Raw genomic sequence first — 21,890 nt, 5'->3', positions numbered from 1 at the left:
CAATAAAGCCCGCCGTTAACTCCCGAGCACGTTGCTCCAAGTGAGAAGTCTTCTCGTGGCCTCTAACCTCAAAACTTCTAGCATCTTTGAGGTGCAGTTGGTATTTGTTGGTGACCAGTTTGTTTGAGCTTTCTTATATAAAATCTTCTTCAGCCAGAATTTTATCCATATATATTATTAATAAACAAATGATTTTTTGTAAACTCATAGTTTATAAATGAATACTAGTTTAAATATATATGTATATATTGCATTTTTTGTTGACTTTTTTTCTATATTTTGTTCGATGTATTTGGTTATAAAATTGATGGGTTGATAATTTTATATGTATAAATTTGGTATGTCTTCATTTATAGCTGTAATAATACAACCAACTACCACCTGTCATGATAATTTATAGTGACAAACTTTGGAGTCAAAGATATAGTCTCTATCTAAATGCTATGAGTCAATTCTCACTTCAATCACTCTCTCTCTCTTCTCTCTAACAGATGGCGAAGTGCTTTAGCTTCATGTCGTTTCAGGACAAGTTGTACAGATTCTCCTTCGGCTACTCCGGCCTGAAATCCTCCGTCACCGATCTCGGAGACGGCACTGTGATGCACTGTTGGATACCAAAGTTAATCAAACCCAATAAACCCAATCTTCTCTTAATTCACGGAATCGGAGCCAATGCAACATGGCATTTCAACGAATTCATCGGTCCTTTAACCACCCGATTCAACCTCTACGTCCCTCAACTCCTCTTCTTCGGCGATTCATACACGACCCGACCGGAGCGATCGGAGGTGTTTCAGGCCCAATGCATCATGAGAGCGATGGAATCTTACGGGGTCAATAAGATGATGATTGTGGGTCTCAGTTACGGCGGATTTGTTGGGTATTCGATGGCGGCGCAGTTTCCGGCGGCAGTGGAGCGATTGGTGATTGCTGCGTCGGGGATTTGTTTGGAGGAAAAGGATATGGAAGATGGTATGTTTAAGGTGAGTAGCGTTGAGGAAGCGATTACGATTCTTCTGCCGCAAACGCCGGCAAAAATGAGGGAACTTTTGAAGCTTACTTTTTCTCAGCCGCCCAAACTACCCAATTGCCTTATCAATGACTTCCTCGATGTAAGTCTTTTGTGAATAAGTACTGTTATTAGAGATATATAATATTAAAGTTAAAATTAATTAAAATAATTTAAGTTTAGATATTTAGATAATTTTATCCAAATATCTTTTTAGATGGCCTATAGGGTTGGTGGCCATGATTGATAATTTTTAGTTGATTTGATAATTGTAATGAAGCAATTAATAGGTGTATTATTAATTGGAAGGTGAATTATTTGAAATAATCTCAACTAATCAACATAAAATAGATCTTCTTTAAGGGAGAAGATTAATGAAATTGGTGAGGTGATTTTAATCCCTACGTTTCTTATTGGCGACTAATAAAACTGGTGGTAATCGAACAAAAGGGACTACAAACTTTTCAAATTCATTTTTCATCACCAAATTAATGCTTGAATTTGGCTTTAAACGGAGGCAAATAGACGAAGTAATTGACATGACGTGTCATCCTTCGTTAAGATCAAGCTTGATTGGGCTATTACCAAAAGCATTGGTTAATATTCCTCCCACCAAATGCTCTGGTCATTCTCCAATCATTCTTGTGAGTCAACACTTCGAGGTTCTACGAAATTGGAGAGTTTTGAACACTACAATTAATGTGTCAGAATATTATCACAAAAGTATTTTGATTGCTCATAGGCTTTTTCACACAATTCTTCAAGTCAAATTAGGTGACTATCTAACTAAACTCTCATATTGGAGCAAAAAATGTTCTTGTGAATCTAGAGTTTAAGCTTAAACAACTCTAACATAAATTATAAATATTCCAAAACACAATCGGCCACTTTGATGCAGCGTGCGTGGCTAGGATGAATCTTTATCAAGATTCGTTGATTCTTACGAACACCGAAAGTCGATAGATATTGAGGAAACCTCGTTTTCTGATTAATAATCTTCCCCTAACAAAGTGTTTTAAGATTCTTTTAAATACTCAAACCCTAGCTTGCAAAAGAAATAAACAACTTTTAATAAATTGCAAAAAAACACCCGAAACTAATAAAAATGCGATTTTGAGCCCCTAAACGTTTCCGCCCGAAAAACACTAGGCAATCGTCGAAATCTGACACTTGCGAGATATTTTCGGATGCTGCAACTTTCGCATAAACGCCTCTTCGACTCGCACCGCATCATTCCCCCCAGGGTAGAAAAAGATTCGTCCTCGAATCTGGAACCGCATCATCCTCATCAGAAGAAGACTCACCCACAAAAGGAACAAGATGCTTCACATTGAACACATCAGAGGTACGCACATGGCTGGGAAGGCGTAAACGATAAGCATTGGGGTTGATCTTCTCCACAATCTCAACAGGACCAATCTTCTTAGCAGCAAGCTTGCTATATTCATGAGTTGGAAAACGATCCTTAGTCAGAATAGCCCACACAAAGTCACCAACTTCAAAATCAACAGCACGCCTTCTCGAATCAGCCTTCTCCTTGTACTTGGCAGTAGCAGCAACCAAGCGGTCATGAGTGGTCTAATGAACCTGAGCCAACTGACCAACAAAATCCGCAGCAGTGGAATGAGGACGCACCTTGCTAGGCAGCGCTAACAAATCAAGAGGAGCACGCGGAGACAGCCCGTAAATCACATGGAAAGGACTGAAACCAGTGGAGCGATTAACAACATGATTGTGAGCAAACTCGGCCTGAGGCAGCTTCAGATCCCAAGCCTTTTTTGGGGTAAGAAGGGCCGGGACAGCACAGGGACTAAGGCTTTCTCGAATGTGTCCCATAGCCAGCAAGTCCTCCACCTGTCTACGCAACTCTTCATGTTCTTTGGGACTCATGCGGTAATGAGGACGGTTGGGTAGGGCAGCACCTGGAACTAAGTCAATGTGATGCTGGATATCACGCAAAGGAGGCAAGGCACAAGGCAGATTCTCAGGAAAAACATCTGCAAACTCCTGTAACAGCGGCTGCACTGGAATAGGCACCTCAGAACTAGCACCACAGGTAATCAGCGAACAAAATAGAGCAAACACCATGCCCGATTCGACCATGGCGGTCTGAAAAGGACCCCGAGACAACAATGTGGTAGGGGGGGACGCATGATGAGTGGGGGCAGCACCCTTCTTGGGCTGATTTGGCATCAACACAATCTTGGTACCATGAAATAAGAACGTGTAGGTATTAGCACGCCCATCATGTATAACAGAATGATCAAACTGCCAAGGGCGACCAAGTAAAAGGTGACAAGCATCCATAGGAACCACATCACAATATACAGCATCACGATAATGGGAACCAATGGAAAAATTAACAAGTACGCGCTTGGAAACTGTAACATCCGTACCTTGACTCAGCCAGGACAGTCGATAAGGCTTGGGGTGAGGTTCAGTGGACAGACCCAGCTTCGAAACTGCAACCTCAGAAATCACATTCTCACAACTCCCAGCATCAATGATGAAGGTGCAAACTTTGCCACCGATGGTACAAGTGGAATGGAACAGATTATTGCGTAACCACTCGTTGTCAGGAGCACGAGGGGTTAAACATGATCGACGAATCACCAAAAGGGGGCCAACATCACCAGAAACATACTCCTCCGCTGCCTCATCATCATAAACATCATACACTGGGGCTGAATCTGAAGGAAGAGCAGAGTCAGGATCATCCACCTCAGTAAAAAGACCACGATTGGTGGACTTTGGGTTGCGACACTCTGCTTGGCGATGGCTAACTTCACCACAATTGAAACAACGCAAGCCACCGGGACGTCCCTGCGGGGGGGCTGTAGTGCTGCGAGGGGGGGCTGGGGTGGGATGGGCCGGCTGGGAAGAAGAACCAATGCCACTAGTGGGGACAACTTGTTTTCCAAAGCTACCTGAACCGCGCCTGGCTAGCTGTTTCTCAGCCTGTGAAGCACGCTGATGTGCCTCAGAAACAGTCAAGGGGTCAAACATATTCAAAATATCCTGCAACTGGAGGCGAAGGCCACCAATATAGCGAGAAACCAACTGGAGAGGGGACTCAGACAGGTCAACACGAGCCACAAAGGTGTAAAACTCAGTGGAATAGTCATCCACGGAACGAGAACCCTGACGAAGATTCTGGAACCGCTGGTACATGTTACGTTCGTAATTATATGGTAGAAACGCAGCCCTAATATGCTTCCTGAATTTGTCCCAATTCGTGAGCTTTGCCTTACCATGACGAACACGTGTCTGTTTCAACTGCTGCCACCATGCTTGTGCACGACCATGTAAGCGGATCGTAACAAGGGGTACACGACGATCTGCAGGAACTTCCTTGAAATCCAGAATCTCTTCAACCTGAGAAAGCCAATCAATAAACTCTTCCGGTGATAGACTACCATCGAACTTAGGGATGTCCACCCTGAAAGCCTGCTCCCAGCGATGATTGGGGCGTTCAGGGGATCGATTCCGAAGACCACCGAGAGGGTTTTCATCTGTCATCGTAACATCATCTTCAGGGTGGTGCATGTGCATAGATGCATCCATCCGTTGCGTCAACCATTCAACCTGCCGCCTCAAATCGTCGTTATCACGGCGAAACTCAGCGTTTTCACGTCGCAACTCAGCAAGGTCACCATCATCAGCACCAGGGGTAGGGTTGCGCGGCTGTCTTCGGGGCGGCATACCTCAGGGTCGACTGGAAACTGATACCAACTGATGCAGCGTGCGTGGCTAGGATGAATCTTTATCAAGATTCGTTGATTCTTACGAACACCGAAAGTCGATAGATATTGAGGAAACCTCGTTTTCTGATTAATAATCTTCCCCTAACAAAGTGTTTTAAGATTCTTTTAAATACTCAAACCCTAGCTTGCAAAAGAAATAAACAACTTTTAATAAATTGCAAAAAAACACCCGAAACTAATAAAAATGCGATTTTGAGCCCCTAAACGTTTCCGCCCGAAAAACACTAGGCAATCGTCGAAATCTGACACTTGCGAGATATTTTCGGATGCTGCAACTTTCGCATAAACGCCTCTTCGACTCGCACCGCATCACACTTGAATTATGAGGACTCCCAATGCCTCTTATTAATTGAATAGCTACAAAATGTATGCTTTCAAGTGATGGCAAATATTGCGATAAATGGTTACAATTTGGTGATGCTCCCCTAATATTTTTCTTCCTATCCGTTGAAGGGCAATGATAAAATTTCACATTTCCTCGACTGTCCAAATGGTCAAAGACTTTATACATAGTGGGGGCATGGTGGAACATTTCCATGAGTTTTACCCTCATTTCTTCACCCCCTCAACATTTTCTGATCCATCCAAAGATTAATCCTTCCAAATTTAGTTCTTTTATTAGAGTTGTTGATCTTATTATGGCTTGTGTCTCACTTCAACAATTTCAATTATGGTAAATGGAGCATCCTATAATGAGCTATTTCCTACAAGAGGACTTCTATAAAGGGGTCATTTATCCCCCTTCTTATTCTTCATTATTATGGAAACAGCAAACTCTAGATTCTCATACGACACTTGTATATCCTTTGGAAAAATCCTAAAAGATTTTGGCTCCTTATTGGTTCAGCCAAACAATCAGGATAAAAGTCACATTTTCTTCTCAAAAGGAGTTTCAACTTCTATTTCCGGAACTTCCTGTGACATCCTCAACATTCAACATTCATAAAGGCTCGGTTATGGGAAAATATCCAGGTCTTCTTTTGTGTCAAACAAACGCATAGTGGATCAATGGAAGTTCATGGTGACGAAAACTCTTTCACAATCAGCTAAAATGTTGTCATACCGGGCATCCTATTTATTGTAATACTTGAGAAAAAGTTTGCATGCAGAAGAATTAGGGTGGACTAGGTTTCAAAACAACAAAATCACAAAATTATAATCTACACAATCGGTTAATTCCATTTTGTTTGCTCATATTTCATCCTCCCCGGGATTTGAAAAATGGAAACAACTTTCGAAGCTCAAAAATTCATGTAAATATAAATTCTTCCTTTGAAGAGTACGTCTTCCCGGCCTGTTTGTTCTTTCGTATTTTGTCCCAAAGGGTTTTGTCCAACCAACCCATTTCCTTTGTGGTTGGTGTGACCAAGGTTCATTCCTCCAGGCTATAAGTGCTGCGTAAATCACTCCTTGATATATAAAACTATTGCACTTGTTTTACAAAAAGGAAAAGAAAAATAACCTACATTAAACAAGCTCATAGTATAACTACAATTTGATGATTTCTAGTTCAGATTGAGACATATTTCCAAAATTTGTGAAAAAACAGTCAAAATTCCCTGGCACATAATTGTCTTTTGATGATGATGTTGTTTGAGCAATGAGCAGGTAATGTGTACAGAGTACTATCAAGAGAGAAAAGAATTGATTGAGGCGTTACATAAAGACAGAAAATTGGCTGACCTTCCTAAAATTAATCAGGTGATTTCCTTCTTCTTTGAAATTGTTCTCACCATAATAATATTAATGCCTCTTCTTTCTTCAATTGTCCATTATCTTGACAGCCAACATTCATCATATGGGGAGAGAAGGATAATATATTCCCACTTGAATTGGGCCACAGATTGATAAGGTAATAACTAACTTAGTAGTTCTCAATAACCTCGCATTTTCAAATTCTCCCATTTCATTTTTTTTTGGCTATAAAAGTATAAGCTAGCTCTCAAGTGACAATGGATCTTATCTTGTAGACCAAAAATTTCATATTAAAAGGGGGTCATGACTATGAGGGACAGCGACCAAAACATCTAAGAAGGACTAAATCCATGCTTTACCAAAAGAAAAATGATCATAACATAGAACATGAGAACATGACATCTCAAATTCCTGAATCAATGTGATTGAGACCATTTCGATTAATTAAAGTTCCCTTTTGATTTTCTTTGTTTGTAGGCATTTGGGAGAGAATATTGCAGAGATGGTGGTAATAAAAAATGCAGGGCATGCAATCAACGTGGAGAGATCAAAGGAGATGTTCAAACATATGAAGCGTTTCCTTTATCAATCTTTATCTTCATCAAAGTAATCATCACTAGTCTACTCACTCTAAAGGACCCATCATAAATTCTTTGTCTTTGTGGGTCTGCTTTGTTTCTGATTAACCTTAAAAGACAACCATTTGAAAACAAAATCTTTTTGGATCTATTTTTCATTATGTGCAATTTGGAAAAACAAAAAAAAAGTTATAAACAAAATTGTATGTAACATAGGGAAAATTTATTTTCTTTTATCAAAACCAATTTTATCTAATTCAATAATATTTTTTCACTTTTTTTACGTTTGACAATTCTTACAAATAATAATGAATGTAACTAAAAATATTTTATTTCAGATTAACACATTCTCCTACAAAAATGACTTATTTATGCATAGCATGTTTTTTCCAAATTAATATATGTTTGTTATGACACTAAGAAAAATTCAAGTAGAAACATTAGAAGGTACATAATAGAATGAAAACCAGAAAATTCAAGTAAAAACATTGGAAGGAACAAAATAGGATACAACCGGCGAGGTCATAAATCAACAAAATTTGTTTAACATCTATCATAGTCCAATAATCGGGATAAAATCCTTTGTTCCCGATTATTTCTTGTTCTCCTCACATGGAGGGGAACAGGAAAAGTAGGTTAGAGCATGCAACCCAAGTGCAATTATCTTGGATACTAATTCAATCTCCTTGAAAAGAAAAAGGAGATTCGACTTTAAAAACTTGATTTGAGACCATAGTCCAATTATTTTGTATACTAATCCAATCTTCTTGAAAAGAAAAAGGAGATTCGACTTTAAAAACTTTTGGGCGGAAGAAGAGATTTGGTGTATCCTTATACAAAATCCAAGGCAAAGACAATCTCTTTGTTGTGGCTGGGAAACTATTAAAAGAAATTTAGTATTGAAATTGAAAATAAAAAAGTTTCAAGGAATTGAATTTAAGCAAAGGTAACTGTTGTCAAAAAGAGGAAATCAATAAGTTTCGAGAAAGAGAAAAGAAAAGTACTAGATTCTTCCATGCTTCAACAATGCAAAGACGTTATTTTAATCAGATATCCTAGCTAATACAAAGCTCCAATTGGAACCTGTATGGTTGGATTGAAAAGTAGTATAGTGATGTTCAGACTGAAGTTAATAGTTATTTTAGAGATATTTTCAAATAGGAGGAAGATATAAACATTACTCCAGTGATACAACTTTTCAGAACAGGCACAGTGCAGGGAAACATGAATTGGACTATCATTTTAAATAACCTTTCATTTGAAAAAAAAAATATTTGAATGATTTTTAGTTGATGAAATTTTTGTTTAGTAAAAACATTTAAATTATGTACTAATATATAATTATAAAATAAAAAATAATAATTTAAAATAAAAAATATTTTAGTTAATAAATTTAGTGATTTAATAGTAGGAGTGGAGTGCGAGTTTTAAGTTATTTTAATAACCCATATCCAACCAAGCCTAGATATGGTAATTCGGATAGCCAATTTCGTCCTATTATTTTCTCTATATATTTTTTTGTGTAGGAAGTGACTTAGAAAGTTATTATAACTAGTAGGGTTGGACAAATCTACGGATCGGATCCGATCCGGTATTTCGGATCGGATATCCGCCTATATTTTTTTTCAAAAAATGCGATCCGTATTTGATCCGGTATCCGACCACTATCCGATCCGAAAATACCGGATCGGATCGGATCGGCCAGCCGAATACCCGCTGATCTAATTTTTTTATATTTTTAATTTTTTTTCATATGCTAGAAATTTGAAACTGTTCTATTAAGGATCTCAGTTATGAATAATGACGATTTGAGAACAAATTCACAAATAGATCTAAAGGGAAATGTGAAGAAAAAACAAATGGAAGAGACATATTTTTGTTTGGGTCTGTGGGTTTGTAAAGGAAAATGGGAGAAAACATAAGAGAAAAAATTTGTATTTTTGTTTGGGTTTGTAAAGAGAAGAAAGAAAGAGATAGATTTTTGTTTGGTTTGTAATTGTTTAATAAAAGTTTTATTTGGGTTTGTAAAGAAAAACGGGAAGGAAAATATAGGAAGAAAGAGATTTTTGGTTGGGTTTGTATTTATTTAATAATATCTTTGTTTGGGTTTATTTATTTAATAAATTTTAAAAATCATCGGATCGGCTTCGGATATCCGAATTTTTTTTGTCCGATCCGTATCCGAACCGGAAATCCGGTAAAAATATCGGATCGGATCGGTCGAATCAACGGATCGGATTTTTTGACCACCCCTAATAACTAGCATGTATCACGTACATTTGCACGAGTAATAATATAAAAAACCGTGAAAAAAATATTAAGATAAAAATATTATAGCATTTTCAATTTTATTTTTAACCGTTTTAAGTTTATGTGCGAGTCAACCGACAATTCGACCCAACTATCCATTTACTCTCACATATATATCCAAATTAACCACAACTCTCGACCTGACAATCCGGACACTTTAAAAATTAAGCATTATTATATATATATATTAGTTAGTTAAAAAGTTGAACTTATATTATTAAAATGTTCCGCGTTCATCAAATTTGGTGTTGAATTTAAAATATAAATTGTTATTAGCCTAGTTGGTTAAAGGGTTTTACTTGTTTTTGTTAGGTTGCAAGTTCGAACCATACCTATAGCATTTTTAATTTTATTTTTAACCGTTTTAAGTTTATGGACGGGTCAACCCACAATCCGACCCAAGAATCCATCTACTCTCACATATATATCCAAATTAACCACAGCTCTCGACCCGGCAATCCAGACACTTTAAAAATTAAGCATCATTATATGTAGATAGATTAGTTAGTTAAAAATTTAAACTTATATTGTTAAAATATCCCGCGTTCATTAAATTTGGTATTGAATTTAAAATATAAAGGGGGCACTTGGTTCAAATAAGGGAATCGGAATAGGAATGAGATTGATAGATGTGTGGAATGAGAATGAGTATGATTGATAGAAGTGTAGTATTTGATTACGAGTATTAATCATTTTCAATCTCATTGATAACGTTTGGATATTTTCATTCCATTTATGATGTTTAGATTTATTAGAGAGAAATTATTAATATTATTTTATAATTAAAATTAAATTAATATTTTTATTTTTATTTTTTTATTATTATATTTTATTTAATTAAAAATATAAAATATTATTATTTTTATATTATAATTATTTAAAATATATAAAATATTAAAGAGGGTTCTAATTTAATAAAATATAAACATCTAATATTTTATTATATTAATTATATATATATATATATATTTAAAAATACATATAAAAAAATATTCAATTTATTTATTTATAAATAAAAATTATCTACAAAATAGAGTCTTTAAAATAATATATATTAATAATTAATCAAATTAAATATAATATTTTACTTAATAATATATACTATAACATTGCATAATATTTTTAATAACATTTTTTTTATTAAAATATATCATATTTAACTTTTCTAATATTTTCAAATATTTATTTTATATAAAATTGTTATTTTATTTTTATGTTTTTATATTTATTTAATTAATTATAATTTTATTATTAATATATAATATATAAATTAATTATATAAAAATTATTTTATTATTTTTAGTTATTATAATTACTATAAAATTTTTATTTTATTTTAAATAATTTATGATATTATTAAAATAATTAAAATAATTTATTTCAATAAATAAATTAAAAATTTTATTATTATTTTAATTATAAAAGAACGTCTAATATAATTATAAAGGAAAAAAACATATAATATTATAATTATAATAATGAAAGAGAACGTGGGAGAGTAGACATCATGGGAGAGAAAATGTATTTACAAGGGAATGAGATTCATTCCTCCCAATTTAGAGAAGAATGAATGATTCCCGAGTATACGGGAATCAGATTTCTGATTATCCGGGAATCAAATTAATATTCTAGAATGAAACCCATCAACCAAATACTTCATTTAATTCCCTTTTTAGTACAAAAACCATGTACCAAGCATCCCTTATTAGCCTAGTTGGTTAAATGATTTTATTTGTTTTTGTTAGGTTGCAAGTTCGAACCATATCTATAGCATTTTTAATTTTATGTTTAACCGTTTTAAGTTTATGGACGGGTCAACCCACAATCCGACCAAAATATCCATCCACTCTCACATATATATCTAAATTAACTACAGCTCTCAACCCGGAAATCCGGACACTTTAAAAAATTAAGCATCATTATATATAGAGAGAGATTAGTTAGTTAAAAACTTAAACTTATATTGTTAAAATGTCCTGCGTTCATTAAATTTGGTGTTAAATTTAAAATATAAAGTGTTATTAGCCTAATTGGTTAAAGAATTTTATTTGTTTTTATTAGGTTGTAAGTTCAAACCATACCTATAGTATTTTTAATTTTATTTTTAACCGTTTTAAGTTTATGGGCGGGTCAACCCACAATCCGACCCAAGTATCATTTACTCTCACATATATATATCCAAATTAACTACAACTCTCAACCCGGTAATCTGAACACTCTAAAAATTAAGCATCATTATATATATATATATTCTCTTTAAAAAATTCTCTCTGACTACAATTAAAGAAATATAAACCAGGAGTTATATTTTTATTGAATTTATATTAACATTTACATGTACTAGTATTTATAGTGAATAAAATAGTAAATGAAAGGTTACAAGTAACATTTAATGATGACTTTTTTTATTTTTTGTATAGATGAAACTAAGAATTTTTTAGAAAACCCAAAACTTTTAAGAGATAGTGAATGATCTTGACTCTTATCCTTACATTGATGATATTTTAGTCTTTAATAGCTTCTTCAAACAGAGTGGTACACATCATGAGTTGCTATGTAACAAGATAAAATAATTTGACTCAAGTCCTTTGTTGATAATATTAACCAATTGATTATCAATAAATATGTATTTGATGATGAGAGATGTTAAGGAGACCGAATAATGATTTAAGACGAATGATCCTTAACTCTAATGTGACTCATCCATTTGTAGTTGAAGTGGTTATAATCTTGAAATAAGAGAGTGAGGTCTCATGTTCTATTATCACTAAAAGCACCCTTAAATAAAAAAAAATCAGTCAAAAGAAAACTGTAATATATTAGTTGTCAGAAAGTGATGAAGGTATGAATGTTGAGAGAATGTAGATTTGGTTATGTATTTCTTTTTCAAGATGTTTTTTTTTTCTATTTACTTAACAACCTTCAAAACTTTGCAACTTGTCTATTAGGCTTGTTTGGACTAATTCTTTGAGTCTGTGTTATATATAGTCTATGATGGTAGAGGTACTCTTGAAGAAGGAGAAACTGCTGAAGCTAGATTCATCAAGATCCAAGCCGCTTATGAATTACTTATGGATGTAGAAGAAAGAAAGCAATATGATATTACTAATCGAGTAAACCCAATGAAGGTGTGACATTTTTACATATCCTTAGCTAGTATCATGAAATTGTTTGTTTGGGAAATTTCTGAAGAGCCCTAATCACTATGTACATTTATTTCTGATAAAATGAAGGACTTCCACTAAAATGGTTTAAAAAAAAGTGATGATTTGCCAAATTGTCTTGGACAGGCATCTCAAGCATGGATGGAGTGGCTTATGAAGAAGAGGAAGGTGTTTGATCAGCGCAGTGCGCTATGAATCTCCGTGGACGCCGCCTTTCTCACTCCAAGGTATTTTAAACAAAAAAATGAATTATTGCTTATATTTATTTATCATTCGTGAATTCAAAATATACAAGTGTTTCCTTCCATTGGGTATGGACTAAAATTGAAAAAACAGCTTTGTTGAAGTTTTGAGCTTAATGTTAAAGTTTGTGTTACTATTGTTTTCCTGTTTTTAGAGGTTTTGAAATGGTTACGGAAAACTATTTCAGGTTGATCCAGAAGAAGGGAGGAGAATATTAGCAAAAGAAAAGAAGGCATTTGTGGAGTATTTACATAGTACCCTTAGGAGTTAGGAGACACAATTGTCCTAAAGAAGAGGGACATAATGGCGAAAGAAAGCCAAAGGGGATAAGAAAAAAGTTATAGTCAACTTCTAGCCTTAGAAGGACTTGAATTAATAATACATGATGAAGATGACGACGATGAAACAAGACCGAAATAATGTTTGTTACACATATAATAGTTACACAAATGAAAGAAAAAAGAAAATGGTCGTACATATTATTGTTGTTCTGCCCTATTTTTATTGTTATTAGCATCCAACTTGATAAGATTTTCTAATACTAATACTAATACTAGAAAAAAAGAAGAGGAAGATGCAGCACCTTAATTAAAAGCTCTCTTCTATAAAATATATTTTATAACCCAACAGCTAAGATTTGATGCATACGGTACTTTAGTTATTAGACAAATCTCTAAAAAAGTACACAATTTGTGAATGAATGGTTATCCTCAGGCAGATCAATCAGAGAAACCATTCTATTTTTCATTCATTATAATGGATCACTTGCGAATTACAATGTATGATTTTTCGTAAAATAGACCCTTCATATAATCAAAGCTATAAATTCCACCTAAGACAACCACATCAATCATTGGCAGCATAGGATAAAGAGTTTTTCACCGCATCAAAGATTTTAATGACTTAATGTTGTCTTAAGGTTTTAAGCTATAATTAGTGTTGTCTTAATGACTTCTCCGTTTGATGCGGATTATTGAAATTCAAAAGAGGTTGCCAACAATTCAAAGGTTATGCCAAAAACTTTCAGTTTCGGCATTTGTTGTTGATAATATCTGAATACGAGGAGAAGCCTATAATTCGAGGAGGCTCGGTCCCATTCCCATTCGACCTCCCTCCAACATCTTCCATCGAAATGAAAATAAGTGAATTATTTGGTTTGAAAGAATTAGTATTGGTGGTGGATTATTTGAAATAAGATGAACAATAAAATCTGTCTACACTATCAAATAAAAGAGACATGAAATTATACCCAAAATAGTTCTGACCCATTCATAATAATTGCAAGACCTCAAAATACAGTTCATGAGACAGAATATAATAATCCACTGAATAACAAACTAAAATAAGCATACAAAATTCCAACAAATTTGCTAAGCTGAAACTTTGTCTAACCGATTGTAGGTTCACTTGGGTGGTTTGCTCCAAGTTTGTTTCTGTTCTTCAAAACTTCCAACAACTGCCGATTGTTGTCTGTCGGCTAGCCGAGCCACAAAATCATCATAGCATGCAATTGAATCCACATTTTCCAAAATTCTAACCATTTTTCCCATATTAGCATCAGTAATAATTGTCTGCCCATCTTCAGATTCTAATCCCATTGCCACTACTACAACAGACTTCTCGATAAATTCTGAATTTAATTGAGACCGGTCGCCAGCCATTACTACTGCACCTAATATTTCACCTAAAAACATGCCCTGTAGAAGAACATAAACAAATGCCAATTATTTATTGTATACAAACTAGTGTAACTAACCAATGAATAGATATCAACTTACCACATGTTGATATCTGTGTTTCTTTTGTTGCAGCTTGTATAGAAGAGACAGTAATCGTTTAGCTAGAAAAGCTTCAGGTGTCTTCTTGTTGATACGAAGCCTTTCTAGAATCACGGGGAATTCACTTAGCTTACGCTGGACACTCAATGGGATAAGTGTGATGTTAAGACCAGATTCGAAAACTGTTTTCGCAGCCATGGGATCAAGAAACATGTTGAATTCTGCAAATTTGTTTGTGGGAATTGTAAAGATATTGCCATTTTCTGTATTTTTATTATCACCACTTCTTATGTGTCCACCATTTATAAAGACCTCCTGCATCACATCCAGAATCGTCAATATTTTTTATATAATTTTTTCAATCAAACTAATATAAATGAACTTGTATTAATTAGAGTACCTGAATAAGTGTGTTTGCATTTTTGTCATTAATGATTATCTTAGCCAGATTTGTCAATGGACCATTAGTCAGTATGGTAACTTTTGATCCTGAATCAAGATTTTTTGATACAGAATCCCACACTTCCATGGCCAATGGCTGCCTAAGTTCAGGATGATCAGTATCCCGAGGAGCTCCATATTTTACTGAGTTCTCAGAAGTAAACCTGAAACCAAAACCAAAAGAAAAAATGATAATGGTGAAATGCTTTTGTCGTTTTTTTACCCAAACAACCTTTAAATGCAATTTACAAGGACAGTTTACCTTCGTGGGCTTCGTGGTAAATCACGAGCTAACCCATAAAGGGTGTCTGAGTCGAGGAATCCACCATTACCATTAGGGATAGCTTGAGTGTACTTGCAATCACCAACAGCCGAGAAAATAGAGTCAGACTGGTTCATTGGAAGTACATCTCCTAGACCAACAGGAATGTCATCGCGACCCATCATGTGTAGTAAATCATAGATGACATCTATGGTTGCTGCATTTGCCCAGCCAGTAGCAGACACAAGTATAGCCTGGGTACAAAAAAAAAATGTATTAAAAAACAAAATAGATATCATCAAAAGATGAAACAGAAATGGAATTCTAATTACCTTAAGGTTGATAACCTCTACAGGTTGTTTAAGGAGATAAAATAGAGCAAGGAAATCTCCAGCACTCATATCCATGTCAAAGACCACATTTTTACCTAGTTTTCTCCCTTTAAAATCAGGCGTATACAGAGTTTCCTTGTAGTAAGGAAACTGATTCGTGAAATTGAACCTCCCAGTGTTTTCGGTTTTATTAAGAACCTGGAAACAAATAAACCATCAAGATAAACTAATTATATGCTGAAAAAATAACACTATCAAGATAAACTAATTATATGCTGAAAAAATAACACTATCATATAGATTGCTTACTTACTTATCTTGTGACTAGTTCAATTTTCTTGTAATTTCTACCTTTATTTCTTGGTTAAGTTAAAAAATCATTTTTACACAATTTTTAAGCTCCTCAATCTTAATACTTAACTAAATTCGTATGAAGAGACAATAATGGAGTTTAGTAATGAAGTTCTTTCCAATTAAAAATAATATAAACTGACGTCCAAGATGACCCAAAAGTATTCTCTGTTTAGGGGGTCAATGGGATCCAAATTTGGTTTTGCTCTTGTAGCAACACGAACAGACACTGACTCAGGTCCACTAATTTCCTTAGTGTAGCCATCCTGAGTAGAACATAAGAATTTTGTCAACATTAAAACTAATGGAATATTGTTAAACTAGCTAGCCAACATTAAAACTAATTAATTTTACCTGACATCTACCTTTCCCATTTTTGACAATGCAAAAAGGGTCACGAAGTCCGGTTTGAACGTGACCACTATGAACTCCATTTTCTGTCAAGTTAAACTTTGGAGACTTGCGGCCATCAAAGAGAGGATTTGAACCATCAGATATTCCATAAGGTTTGTTTGATGTAACTACGGTTATATTCATGAACTCCATTTCAGCAAAGGTATTCACCCCTGTTGGATTATACGAGGTGTTCCTCATGATTTTACTAGCTACACCCGCAGTGAATGAGTCCCACATAAAATAGGTCTGCATGCAAATAAATGCAAAAATGTTTACATGAATCGTTGTTTAACAGCAACTATGGAGAACAACACTAAAAAAAAAACAGACAGCTGCAATGTTTTGTCTCTATAATATATATACATGGTACATACATACATACATACCATGTTGAATTGGTCATCAATCCAAGTGTCGCGAGTAATTTTCATGGATTTGAAGCAGTATTGTGCCTCGTATGTAAAGTACTGCATCTTCTCAAATCCGTCGAAAAACTCCTTAGTTATAGGAATGGTGTTTGTTGCATCAAGAGGAACCAATGTCACAGGAATTCCTGAATGGATTACCTAAAATAGCAAAACAAAAGTCAGTTGAATGTGTTAAATTAATTAATTATTAGGTATTGTTGAGAATGAGAAATTAATCCAACACCTGGTATGCAGCAAAAGGATCTCCAAATATGTTGAATTCTGCATACGGGTTGCTGGTGTAATCAGTGAACAGATTACCACGATCACCACATTCTTGAGGCTGGAAAGAAGATGCGGTGGTGTTTTCTTTTCGAAAACAATCTGTTGGGTTCTTAGACCTCACACCACCACCCATGACATAAATGTGTTGAATGTTCTTCTTAAGATGAGGATTAGTCATAAGAAAAATGGCTAAATTCGTGTGTGTTCCAATAGTGATAACAGTAATAGGACCGGAAGATATCGTGTCAATCATAACTTGTTGAGAAGTAGGTTGTCTGAGAGGAGAATATCTCCTGCTCCCCTAATAAGCAATAAATCATCAAGAAACTTCAGCTTGGCTTTTTTTCATTTGATCATATTACATAACATAATAGATAGATAGATACATACCTGTGGAAGAAAACTTTTCCTCAAACCATAATTTGAATTAACATCTAATCGTCCTCCCCGACCTGCATGAATTGTTTGTCTGTATCTACAATAACCAGCAGTGCCAATCCCCTGATGAATTATATAATTCAACATTCATAATTAATAAATAATGATATTATTAACTAACTGGTTGGTGCATGGTCGTTTATATACAAAACAAAAAAAGTTAACCTGTTCAATTAATGGAAGATATCCTCCAACATTTGGTTGTATGGTTCCATCTTCGTCTATTCCTCCTTCACCTCCCATTCCAACAACAATGTCATCGCGGTTCATCATGTAAAGGATATCGTAAACTTGATTTACAGCATGACCGGCATCGGTCCATGCATTTGTGTTAATAGTTATAGCCTACAAAACAATCAATCAATGTTACTACTTACTTAACTTACTGTTATTTTATTTATGATTAATTAACCTGCAATTCGATCTCCGATCGGTTAAACTTCAGTAGGTATATGAGAGCAAACAAATCGTCAGTGCCAACATCCGTATCAAGCAGAATCCGGTGAGGCAAGCCATCGGAAAATATTGAAACAACTCCGAGCAGTGTTACAACAAAGATCAACAACGAGGATCTAAGCGTCCAAATTGTCTCCGCTTCCATCGCACCAACTTAAATACTTCAAATTCAATTGAGTTTTCTCCGGCCGCCTTCAATAATATTTACTACTATTATCAATACTTTATTCAGGTAGGCATAATATCAATACAAAAAGTAAGTGAATACAACGTAAGACTTCTAATGCATAAATAAATAAATAAATATATTCACAACCGCATTAATAATATCACATGTTCTTTATAATAGTTTAACAAATTCATTTCAATCACATGCACTAGTGACATAATAAATTTTCAATATATAACTCTACTGCATTAATAATATCTCATAAACTATTAACCGGACATATGTAATAAATAATTATCAAATCAACTACTACATAATCATTTTCAGAATAATAAAAATAGTTCACAATTTCAACATCTTTATTGTATCATATTTTTCAAATCTTTATAACAACTAAACTTGTATTATTGATCCAAAATATGATTTTCAAAAATTATAATAAAAATTTCTTACCAATTATCCCAATCGACGAGGAAGGCGGCTATGCTCTTCTTATCCGTTGAGAAAATGAGAGGAAGGCTGCTTCTTTAAATAATACATGATTTAATTAGCATGTTGGACATGTGTTTGAAAATCGAACACATGTAATACATGCATTGCATTATTTGACTTATATTTAACTATCAAAGTAACATGCGCATGCGTAAATTAAAAGTGAAATTGGCATGCTTAAATTAAAAGTGAAATTGGCATTATATATAAATGGAATATAAATATACTTTTGCAGATAATAGAATAAAACATACTTGTACAGATAACGAGATGAGAGGAGATGATTGGGATAACTAATTAGATCACCTATATACCTATAGAGATATCTATATTGTATTGGTTGTAGGGAATCAATAATTTATTGATTATTTTCAAGGCATTTCAAAAAATAATTTACATTAGAGTTTTTTTTTTAATATTTGATAAAATGTACGATTATTTACAAAAATGATAGAAAAAAAATATTGATAATAATTGACAAGAATTGAAAATTTAATAAATTAGAGATTTTTAAAAAAAAATAATCTATACTCTTAAATTCTCTTTTAATCATTTCATTTTGTCACGTCTTTAATAGCAGGCTGGTTACACTTTAACTTTAACACGACATAGACAACACAAACACGCTATCATTTCCCTATAAAAAAAATAATATTTTATTAATTTAATTAATAAATTTATTAATTTAATTATTAAAATAATATTTTGTTATTTTAATTAATAAATTAATTTAATTATTAAAATTATAGTAATATTATAAATATTTTTTTTTCTAAAACCAAACAAAATCTAAAACTATAGATTAGAGAAACTCTAAAATACTAATAATATTTCAATTAAATCTTGGCTACAGTAACTAAAACTAAGATCATTATATATTAGTTTCTAAATTTTAAAAAATTGTACTTGAATTATTATTTTATTTTTATATTTACTTTTATTAAATATTATAAAATTTTTAAATTATGAAAATTGTTTATATATATATATATATATATATATATATATATATATATATATATATATATATATATATATATATATATATATATATATATATTGAGTCAAGTTACTTTTTATAAAAAAGGAAAAAAATAATTTCAGTTTTTGGTGCTAATATTTAAAAGATGTGGTTACAAAAGGGTTTAACACATAACCCGCAAACACAATTAACTATTTATTAGGCGCGAAACATGACGCATAACGGGCTCGAACCTAGGATCTCTCAAGGAGGCTAGAGATATTCACCTCTTATTGTCGTTAATCTAGAAGAGATGATGCATTATTATATATATATATATATATATATATATATATATATTAATTGGTTAAAAAGATGAATTTATATGGTTAAGAATGTCTAATTTTCATCATATTTAGTGTTAAATTTAAAATATAAAGTTTTAACAACTTAGTTGGTTAAATGTTTGTACTTGTTTGGTTAAGTTGTAAGTTTAAAATATATATATATAAATATATATATATATATATATATATATATCATTTTTTATTTTATTTTTAATCCTTTCAAGTTTATGGACAGATCAACCCACGATTCGACCCAAGTATTATTTACTATCACATATATATCCAAATTAAGAGGTGAATACTAATCCTAAGTTTCTGAGTTCGAGTCCGTCAGAAGACAAGTTCTTCGCCTGGTTAAATAGTTAAGTGTGCTTTTAGGGTTACAAACTTAATCCGCTGTATCCAAATTAACCACTCGACTATGCAAAACAATCCAATTCAAATTAAGCATATTATATATATATATATATATATATATATATATATATATATATATATATATATATATATATATATATATATATATATATATATATATATATTATTAGAAATTGGTTCAATCAGATCAGTTTAATGATAATTAAGTTTAATGTTATAATCATGTTAATTTTTTATTTTCATTTCTTATATTTTATTTAATATATATAATAATTTCAATAAAAAAAAATAAATCTAACTTACTTTCTCTTTATTCATTTTTCATCCATATTCCTTCGGACTATTTCAAATTAACAAGAGGATAATTTGTATGGTAGGTCTAGTGAGGAAGAAACACTTGAAAATACATTTCTACTTTTAAGGTCTCCTTTCACTATTGATCTTAAAGGCAATACTTTTGTATGTTGGTTACGAAAGCTGGAGCGGCGGTCGAATAGAGAATGAAAGACGGACGAACGGAGAATGAACGACGGAGCAAGAGAGAGGAGAGTAGCGACGGACGAACGACGGACGGGCGAACGAAGAATGAACAACAGAGCGAGAGAGAGTAGAGCAGCGGCAGACGAACGACGGATGATCAGCAACTGTGTTGAGGAGCGAAAGAGAGCAAAATGAGAGAGAGAATTGCGAGCGGAGAAGACAGAAGAAAAAAGAAGAAGTGTAGAAGTTTTATGTTATATAATTAGCGACATCATTATCGTGTGTCAACGCTAATACTTTTCTCCAAAAACGTTTTAATTCGGCAGAAACTCCTCTTTATTAGCGTCGTATTTACCCTGACGCCGATGCTAATATGTTATATTATTAGCGTCAGATTTACCCTAAAGCCGATGCTAATAATACTCTTTTCTAAAAACGTTTAGATTCGACAAAATCTCCCCTTTATTAGAATCGATTTTAGGGTAAAACCAACGTTGATAATATAATTTTTTTTATATACTAATCAAATTGAATTTGAGTTGATTTAATTTTATTAATAATCAAATTGTAACTTACACAAATTAATATTTAGTTGACAATTGTAAATAGTGTTATATATTTAGATTGTTTCCTATCATAAAATTTACAAATCACTTTATTTTTCATCTAAGTTACAATTTTAGATTTTAAATCATAAAGAACAAAGAAAAAACAAGTTAATATATAAAATAAGACTTCTAAATCATTAAACCCCACTTAGATGTCTGCACATCCCTATTGTAAAGATGCCTCGCGCATCTTCTTCATTTGATTTCGCACATAAATTGATGTCATTTGATAAATTTCTTATAGCCACGAAAACGAAATTGATGACTTATGAAGAGTCATTATAAACTCTTTAAGTTCCTACATGTAGTGAAGAAGAAGGGTCAAACGAAATGGTAGTGATCCAAGCAATGAAGGAAGAACTTTATATGTCGATAATAATCAAGTAATTAAATAAACCACATTGATGGACGACTTGAAGTCAATAAATCAAGACACAGAAGTGACCACATGACTTGATTTCTCCTTGTCTTCTTCACCCAATGTGCTTCTAACCAATAGACAATTAGGCTATTTTGGGAAATCTTCATCTTCAATAGCAACACATT

The 21,890-nt window shown here is 33.2% G+C and overlaps 2 protein-coding genes across 2 annotated transcripts; one reads left to right on the top strand and one right to left on the bottom strand.

The window, feature by feature from the left end:
- Positions 1–443: 443 nt before the first annotated feature.
- On the top strand, positions 444–7,197 carry LOC124926134 (uncharacterized hydrolase YugF-like). The gene is made up of 4 exons (XM_047466309.1): positions 444–1,112; positions 6,382–6,474; positions 6,558–6,625; positions 6,946–7,197. The coding sequence occupies exons 1-4, from the start codon at positions 492–494 to the stop codon at positions 7,076–7,078; spliced, it is 915 nt and encodes a 304-aa protein (XP_047322265.1). The 5' UTR covers positions 444–491; the 3' UTR covers positions 7,079–7,197.
- Positions 7,198–14,058: 6,861 nt separating this feature from the next.
- Positions 14,059–18,652, bottom strand: LOC124926284. Its single transcript, XM_047466478.1, has 13 exons — positions 18,532–18,652; positions 17,866–18,101; positions 17,619–17,798; positions 17,406–17,516; positions 16,975–17,316; positions 16,710–16,889; positions 16,282–16,569; positions 16,071–16,193; positions 15,577–15,774; positions 15,245–15,498; positions 14,942–15,146; positions 14,542–14,856; positions 14,059–14,460 (listed from the first exon to the last, which is right to left on the bottom strand). The coding sequence occupies exons 2-13, from the start codon at positions 18,052–18,054 to the stop codon at positions 14,167–14,169; spliced, it is 2,679 nt and encodes an 892-aa protein (XP_047322434.1). The 5' UTR covers positions 18,055–18,101; positions 18,532–18,652; the 3' UTR covers positions 14,059–14,166.
- Positions 18,653–21,890: the final 3,238 nt, after the last annotated feature.

Source organism: Impatiens glandulifera, chromosome 2 (assembly GCF_907164915.1).
Source record: "Impatiens glandulifera chromosome 2, dImpGla2.1, whole genome shotgun sequence".
NCBI classification, from domain to species: Eukaryota; Viridiplantae; Streptophyta; class Magnoliopsida; order Ericales; family Balsaminaceae; genus Impatiens; species Impatiens glandulifera.
This window is presented reverse-complemented; position numbering and strand designations above follow the sequence as displayed.

What these genes read in the sequence shown, in the direction of transcription:
- LOC124926134 (XM_047466309.1), top strand. Translation starts at nt 492, where the DNA reads ATGGCGAAGTGCTTTAGCTTCATGTCGTTTCAGGACAAGTTGTACAGA. An exon ending in ACCTTCCTAAAATTAATCAG is followed by an intron (nt 6,475 to 6,557) that starts GTGATTTCCTTC and finishes TTATCTTGACAG; the next exon opens with CCAACATTCATCATATGGGG. An exon ending in TTGGGCCACAGATTGATAAG is followed by an intron (nt 6,626 to 6,945) that starts GTAATAACTAAC and finishes CTTTGTTTGTAG; the next exon opens with GCATTTGGGAGAGAATATTG.
- LOC124926284 (XM_047466478.1), bottom strand. Translation starts at nt 18,054, where the DNA reads ATGGAAGCGGAGACAATTTGGACGCTTAGATCCTCGTTGTTGATCTTT. An exon ending in ACTTTTGGGTCATCTTGGAC is followed by an intron (nt 15,775 to 16,070) that starts GTCAGTTTATAT and finishes ATTTGTTTCCAG; the next exon opens with GTTCTTAATAAAACCGAAAA. An exon ending in ATGCAAACACACTTATTCAG is followed by an intron (nt 14,857 to 14,941) that starts GTACTCTAATTA and finishes GATGTGATGCAG; the next exon opens with GAGGTCTTTATAAATGGTGG.